General features: G+C 38.5%; 1 protein-coding gene across 10 annotated transcripts in view; it reads right to left on the bottom strand.

The window, feature by feature from the left end:
• Window positions 1-209: 209 nt before the first annotated feature.
• ABCC9 (ATP binding cassette subfamily C member 9) overlaps window positions 210-8,191 on the bottom strand; it is a 137,889-nt gene continuing 129,907 nt past the window's right edge. For 8 of the 10 annotated variants that reach the window (XM_047787421.1, XM_047787426.1, XM_047787427.1 and 5 more), the window contains 3 exons: window positions 7,271-7,404; window positions 5,164-5,226; window positions 210-689 (listed from right to left, as the gene is read on the bottom strand). In XM_047787421.1, the coding sequence (XP_047643377.1) occupies window positions 552-689; window positions 5,164-5,226; window positions 7,271-7,404 (335 nt within the window). In that variant the 3' untranslated portion in view covers window positions 210-551. Of the gene's footprint in view, window positions 690-4,131; window positions 4,308-5,163; window positions 5,227-7,270; window positions 7,405-8,191 lie in introns of all 10 variants that reach the window. The other 2 variants (XM_047787419.1, XM_047787428.1) reach the window with 1 other exon arrangement.

Genomic DNA, 8,191 nt, shown 5'->3' with positions numbered 1-8,191 from the left:
TAAGGATTCCGCCTTGCCATGAGCTGTGATGTAGGTCTCAGATGTGGCTTGGATCTGGTGTAGCTGTGGCTGTGGTGTAGGCCATTAGCTACAGGTCTGATTAGACCCCTAGTCCTGGGAACTCCCATATGCTGCGGGGTGCAGCGCTAAAAAGCAAAAAAAAAAAAAAAAAAAAAAAGAAAAGAAAAAAAAAGAAAAATAGCACTTGATTTACCACTTCAAATAGCTTACACATTTTATTACTACCTGATATTCTTAAAGGTAATGTGGCTTAATCATTAGAAAAACATCAATAATGAACACATTAAGCAGAAATAGCTTGGGAAGCAAAGCAAAACAAAAAACAGGAAGAAGAAATGTCAACAGAGTAAAAATAATACTGGTAAAGGGACATTGTTACTAATTACGAAGATCAACAATATAACAAGTAAGCATTACAAAAAAAATGTGCAAAAGTTTAAGATACCACTTTGCAAAGATCTAGCTGATGATCCATTAAGCAAGTTATGACTGCATTATTTTAAATACACTTAGGGTTTTAAGGCATTCTTTCACATGTCTGCACGAACAAAAGAAGCAAATACTCCATCTTCCCGGGCCAAAAGACTTTCTGGAGTGTCATATTCTAAAATATTTCCTCGCTTCATCACAATAACTAAGTCGGCGGTCAGAATGGTGTGGACCCGATGCTGTGAGTGAAAAGAATATACGTATGAGTTACAAATTTCAGGGCATAAGCCAAAGCAGTGGAAAATGCATATTTCACTGATTATACAAGTACTGTTCTTTATCTTAGGGAGACAGGAAATACAAGAAGTTCAGCCCCTCTTTTTCTTATTTAAAATAGGATTTATTTATAAACTTTAAAACACAGGCCAGTGTGGCTGGGTCTTATACAGTCTGTATGAAATGGAGTGTAGCTAAAATAGTAGTTTCATCATTTTCATGTAAGTATAAGTAGGCTAACACATGCAAACACATGCCTGTCAAATAATTAAATGATAAGAGGAGCCATTTGTGAACCAGTTGGGTTATAGTTTAGTCTAGACGAAAATTATCTCTTGTGTAGAGACAACGAATTTCCTGGACTAACACACCACTTGAAGGACCCTAGAAGGTAGTTCAATTCTGAGAAGACCATATGGGGAAGTCCATTCTGGCATGTGTGTTAGAAGGAATGGACTTTAGGCATGCTGTCTCTTAATCTTCACAGATCACTGCCACTCATTCACTCTCTCTTCCCACATGGTGCCCTTTGGAGAAAAGCTTTGGTATTGCTAATTAATCACAATTAAAGCTACCACCTACTGACCATACATTATATGTTAAGTACTCCACATACATACTTGTTAATCATCAGAACCTTCCTCAGAGGTGGGTATTATCTCTCTCCACTTTACAGGGGAGACCACACTGAGGCGCACAGAAATAAAGCAGAATAGATCGTACAGATAATAAGCAGCAGAATCAGCATCAAAACCAGGCTTACTTTGGAGGATGGTTCCCCTGTCCTTATTAGCATCATAGTTAAGAATGCAGGCTCTGACACTAGAGGGGACTCATGTTTTGGTTTCACCACCTGTTAGTTGTGCAATCTTGAGCAACACACTTAACTTTTGTATGCCTCAACTTTCACAGCAGGTAAATGATGGTGGTGAGAGCACCTGCCTTGGAGACAGTGGTGAGGGTCAAATGAGATAATCCATGTTAAAAAAAAAAAATCAGAAACTAGTCTTGATACAGATGAGCAAACAACAAATTCAATGACTATAATTTTTTATTTTTAGAATTTACAGGGGACAAATCTTTGCAGTGGGCCTTTTTACTCCTCTTGCTAAGATAAATGCTGTCCGATAGAAATATAATGTAAGCCGTAAATGTGAGGCACATGAAATTTTAAATTTTACACCTTTTACAAGCACAAATAAACAGGTGGAATTCATTTTTAATAATGTATTTTAACGCAATATGCCCCAAATGTTATTTTAACATACAACTGCTATAAAAATTGTTAATGAGATCTTTTCCTTTTTTCTATTAGGACTAAGTCTTTGAAATCTGGTATGTATTTCATACAACACCTCTCATTTAGGACTAGCCACATCTCAGGCACTCAATAGCCACAGGGGACCAGGGGCCACCATATTGGATCTGGACAGAGCAAGTCAAAAACATCTGCATGCTGATGGAAGTGCCAGACCTAGAAATACCATCTGTTTAGCTAAAGTCCACCTGAAAGCCATCCCAGAAACAAAGGCTTATCATTTGCCCTGGGCCATGCAGATGGGGTAGCCTCAATGTTCATGCTTTCATAAAAACATACTTGCTGTCAAGGTTGGGACTCACAACTAGAGAGGAAAAGCAGCACATATATAGACTGTGATAAAGATACCAGTTTAGAACATGCACCACTATTTTCAAAACCCATAGACAAGTCTATATCATTCACTAAATATTGGTAATTAGAAGTATATATTTTAGGAATCATCACACTTTGAAGAATAATGTTTGTTTATCTTTGAGAAAAGACCAGAGCCACTTGCAACCCCATTCATTTAGAAAAAAAAAAAAAGAGTTGTTTAATATCTGATTTGTATTTCACTTCAAGAACTTAGTTGTTCGATAACCATATCATAGATATGAGAAGAAAATCCTTGGCTTCTAAATCCATAAATAGAATATTATAAGCATGGCATTGATAACATTTATTTGCTTTTAAATTGAAAATTTTGGGGTTTATTCCATTACTCCAAATTATTTTTTTGCATGACAAAGGGTGGTGTCAATTGTCAGTGTTGATGACATTTTCAAAATGCTCTGGATAAATCAAGAATGAAGAATAGATCTCTTTCATAAAGAGATGCCATGCACTATTTGGAGGCTTGAGGGCTTCTTTTCAGAAGCCAGAGAAAGTTATATTTTTAAGTTATGCCACAATTTTCCATAGCCATTCACAAAAGTAACAGAATAACTTTTATCAGGCAAGGAAAACTAGCCACACTTAATAGAGCCGAGGCTGCTGTAGGGGTCTGCTGTAAGTCTGTGGAGTTTTTCCTCCTCTGAGCCTGGTAAGAGAAGTTGGTCACACAGTAATTTGTTCTCCCTACAGCTTTCTGTGTATCTAGGGGAGAGAGCTCTAGGTATCCTAACAACAAAACTACTTGGTACACTAATGGTCTTGACGTGTACCAAGATACTTGCTGTCAAGGTTGGGACTCACAACTAGAGAGGAAAAGATATACAAGTATATAGAAAAGTATTCAGGGAATGTAGGAGAATATAAATCAGGTAAGAGAACAAAGTTTTTTGGTGAAAAAAAAAATACAATCTATGTTCAAGCAATCTTCCAGGTGTCAACTAAGTGGGACCACCCAATGGTGCTTCATGCAGAATAGAGAAAACTAGTCTTTTGAGTGGGCAAGGGCCTGCTTTCCCCGTTGCCTTTAACAGGCTTTTCAGGAAGAGCAGGAAGATCTTTCTCTCCCCAAATACTACCTCACCAGTAAGAAAGTTCTTGAAGATATCATAGAACAATTTTTCAAGTTAGCCAAGTCTCTCACTCATTAAATCATTCACACTTTAGTGTGAGTGAGTCAATCAGGTGACCGACCCCTGGGCAGAAAAAATTAGAGTTCCCTGGGGGAGAGTGAGACAAAGTGGGTGGGTTTCTCTTAATGGAGGCCCGGTTTACAGAAGGAGGGCCCTGATGGGGACTCGTTTCCAGGCGCCTTGCAAAAGCTGCACTTCTTTCCCCCATGCATCATTCACAAAACTGGAAGCACAAGCAAGCACTCCACACATAACTCCCATTTCTCAACAGTTCAACTTAAGGAATTATCAAAGTAAACAATGCATTCTTCAGGACAGGTAAGGAATGTGTGTGATACTTTAGGGACACTTACAGAACATCCTGAAAGAATAGAGAAATTGGTCTTTGGGAGAGAGGTAAATGTGGGGCTCCTCTTTTTTGTGCATGAATACAAATGAAAACATATGCATGTGCCTCATTTGTATTGAGCATAACTCGGGAACCTGGTTGAGCTGATGTGTAATACTCTCTTGTTAGTTTCCTCACCACCTCCCACCCCTTTAATCTCTGCCTCACTCAGGGGAGGTTGCTAAGATAACTACCAGAGCATGGGGTACTTGGCAGAGTAGCTCAGGATGGTCTACTTGTTGGTCATCACCAAAGTGGAAAAGAGGCCATTCTTGAGAGCGAGCAAGTTTGGAACAGTATCACACTCCACTAATATACCCTCAGATAAGACTAAAACAAGGCCTGCGTCCAAAATAGAAGAGACACGGTGCTGGAGAGAAAAAAAAAAATAAAGGAAGAGAAGAGAATCAGCAAGAGGGAAAACGTCCAAGAAACTTATTTAAAAAATAATTTTGCTAAACTTTAAGCCTAAATGTCAGTTAGAATCCATCCATCTGCAAAGAAGAGAGAAAACCATGGCGTCTTTGAGGTAAGCTATGATGTGCATTATTATGATTTAAGCAGTTCTTCAATTTGATTGGTGTTAGCTAAAATTAGAGAAACTGGAGTTCCCTGATAGGCTAGTAGTTCAGGATTTGGCATTGTTCCCCCCCACCCCCCATTGTGCGGGTTTGAATGATAGCCCGGGAACTTCTGCATGCTGAAGGCACTGCCAAATCAATCAATCAATCCATCAGGGAAATGTCTCTGTTGGTATCTCATTGTCTCCTTTTTGCAAACTTTTAAGTCAACAGAAACAGAGAAATGAAGTGTAAATAGTAGCAGAATAGGCAGTCAAACCTATGAATATTGCTTCTGAAACCGCTCATCAGACAATGAAATTATTGAAAAAAGAATCAGCCCAAATGAAGTACCATCTGTATCTGGGGAAGAAGCACAGGCTGTGACCTGCTGGAATCCTGACATTTTGGATAATCTTTCATCGTAACCCAGGGAAGGTAGGTGGAGCAGGAAATTTGGGAAAAAAAAAACAAAAAACAAAAAACCCCCAAAAACCCAATGTAGCAGCTTTCAAAGCACAGCTGTTCTTTCTTGCACAGATACAGAAATATTAACAGGAATATATGATTTGACGTAAGTACACTTCGATTGCTCAAAAACAAAGAATATTGCATCTTGGAACAAAAACCAAAGAGGGGTAGGTCAACCCTGTCTCCCATACTTACAGCTATTGTAACAACGGTGCGGTCTGCAAAAGCTGTCATTACCACTTTCTGCAAAATGTTTTCCTGCCAAAAAAGAAATAAATAGAGTCTGAATTTTCTCTGGACTACTTTCTCCTGTCATAGTATTTTGTCTCCAAGGACAATGCTTTAACATGCCCAGTCTCTTCTGAGAACTCTCACTCCTAAGTCTTCTGTACGTCTTCAAAATACAAAGAAAACTCAGTGATCATCTGAGAATGACTGACAGATTTATTGCCAGGAAACTGAAAGAGGAAAGTGAAACCAAGTGGGAGGAGAAATGCTCACTTAAGTTATGCCACCAAAAGAATGTATTCACAACTAATCAAAGCCTAAAATAGTGTTAAGTTTTGGGTCAGAAAAGGGCAAAATAAAATACATGCCAACAATTTAGATTTTGACCCATAAAAGGACATTCCAGGCAGGAACTACTTTTATTTCTAGCACAAACTGTTGTTATCATTTTATTTTAAAAGATGTTCTGGGTAAAGATTCTATTTCTCTCCTAGGAAAAAAGCCTGATTACTGAAGTCTTAATATTAAGAAGTTATTTCTTCCAATCACGCGGCTTACTGCTACTAATTCTTTTTTTGTTTGTTTTTGTTTTACTGCAGCTTATGGAGGTTCCCAGGCTAGGGGTTGAATTGGAGCTGCAGCCGATGGCCTACGCTACAGCCACAGCAATGCCAGATCCGAGCCATGTCTGTGACCTACACCGCAGCTCATGGCAATGCTGGATCCTTAACCCACTGAGGGAGTCCAGGGATCAAACCCACATCCTCATGGATACTAGCTGGGTTAGAAAACAATGAGCCACAACAGGAACTCCCTATTAATTCATTCTTATTCTTCCTCTTTCCCTCTCTCTGATCTCTAGGCAGTGTTATCCTTATAACAACCTGCAATATTATTAAGAACTTAGCAATTAATACTAATTTTGATGTAGTTATGTTTACTTAGTGAGGTGGCTTCATTAAAAAACTCTTTTATTGCTTTAAATATGTTAACTCTGAGAAGAATATATAATTTTGTATAGGTACTTTAACTGATTACTCTTGCTTAATACAAAGAAATCGTGTCCAATTACCATTTCCATATATAACTGGTTCTTAATAATCTTGAAAATGTTTCAACTTTTAGGATAGTTTTACTTAAAGTGTACAAGAAATAAAATTTTAATTTTTGTTCTTTCTGATGCCAAACTTTTAATCTCAAGTTAACTTCGATAAGAACATTAATCGCTAGCTCATACCATTTTCTGATTAATGTGACATTTTCCTCACTCAATTACAGCCTTCCAGATAGATCTTCTTGGACATGTTTGACACTTTTATGATTTCTTTCAAAAGGCAAAGATTCTGCCTTGTTACTATGAATACATTAAGAAGGCCACTATAAATTCTAGCCATTATTAATTTTAAATGAATCCCTCTTCAAATTGCATTGGAAAATGATTGGTTTTGATGATCAATAGATTCTAAGCGGAGATCTGCATACTTTATTTTATTTAATTTTTGCATACTTTATTTTAGAATTTCCATGGCACAACACTTGAATACTTGAATACAGTACAGTACTCTCATCAACTGAGCCCTGGAATTTTACTGTTTTGAGCATTAATCAAAAAGTGATGGCAAATTTATTTTATGTTTTAAAAATGTATTTATTTATTTATTTATTGTTTTTCTTAGGGCCACACTTGTGGCATATAGAAGTTCCCAGGCTAGGGGTCGAATCAGAGCTACAGCTGCCAGTCTATACCACAGCCACAGCAACTGCAGATCCTTAACCCACTGAGTGAGGCCAGGGACCAACCCACATCCTCATGGTTACTATTGGGTTCATTATTGCTTAGCCACAGTGGGAACTCCTATTTTATGTTTATTGACAATAGGAATTCCTTTAAAACGAGTCAAGTCTTTATTGAAATTCTCAATGTGCTGTATCATCAGTTGATCAAGGCAGTGAATGAAAAGACACTCAAAATAAGAGTACTGGAGATTCAGAACCAATAGGGAAAAATAAATTGTAATTTTCCCGTGCATTTCTTCAACTCGTCAATTTAAAGAAGCCAAGATAATTCACTCACTGTGGCCATGTCGATGGAAGCTGTCGCTTCGTCCATGATGAGAATACTGCTCTTGCGGACAAAGGCCCTGGCCAGGCAGAAGAGTTGTCTCTGTCCAACGCTAAAATTCTCCCCACCTTCAGTGACGACTGCATCTAAATCAGAGAAGGAAGCAAGGACTTCACTAAAGAAATCATACTAGCACTTTCCTGGGGCAAAGTAGTAAAACCCACATTAAGTCTTATGAGAGCATGCTGGAGACCACTTGGTCCCGGTGCAAGGATTTCTCACTGGGAAAGCAAAGATGAACTTGACTTGGGAAAATGAAGGTGATTTTTGGCTCTCCTATATACATATATATTTATATATATATTTTTGTCTTTTTGCCTTTTCTAGGACCACTCCCACAGCATATGGAGGCTCACAGGCTAGGGGTCTAATCGGAGTTGTAGACACCGGCCTATGCCAGAGCCACAGCAACGTGGGATCGAGCTGCGTCTGCAACCTACACCACAGCTCATGGCAATGCCGGACCCTTAACCCACTGAGCAAGGCCAGGGATCGAACCTGCAACCTCATGGTTCCTAGTCGGATTCGTTAACCACTGAGCCACGATGGGAACTCCTGGGATCTCTTATTTTTGACAGCAGATGGTGAATTGCCTCCTTTGAGTAGGATATAAAATAGTGTCAAACATTTTAAAAGTCTGGAGGACACTGGGGATTATTTAATCATTTAATATGATTGTCTAAGATAATCCAATATAATTATCCAAGGTCCAGAGAGATGAAGTGGCTTGTCCAAGATGACACTGCTAATTGGTGGCAGAGCGTGACAGGAAACAATATTCTCAACTCCAATACCTGTTCTCTTTCCATTATATCATCCCACTGGACTACTATAAGCTCCAAGAGGGTAGGGTTGTGTTTATTTATCAGTAAA

This window comes from Phacochoerus africanus, chromosome 7 (assembly GCF_016906955.1).
Source record: "Phacochoerus africanus isolate WHEZ1 chromosome 7, ROS_Pafr_v1, whole genome shotgun sequence".
NCBI lineage: Eukaryota > Metazoa > Chordata > Mammalia > Artiodactyla > Suidae > Phacochoerus > Phacochoerus africanus.
Note: the sequence above shows the minus strand (reverse complement) of the source record. Positions and strands in the feature narration are given on the sequence as shown.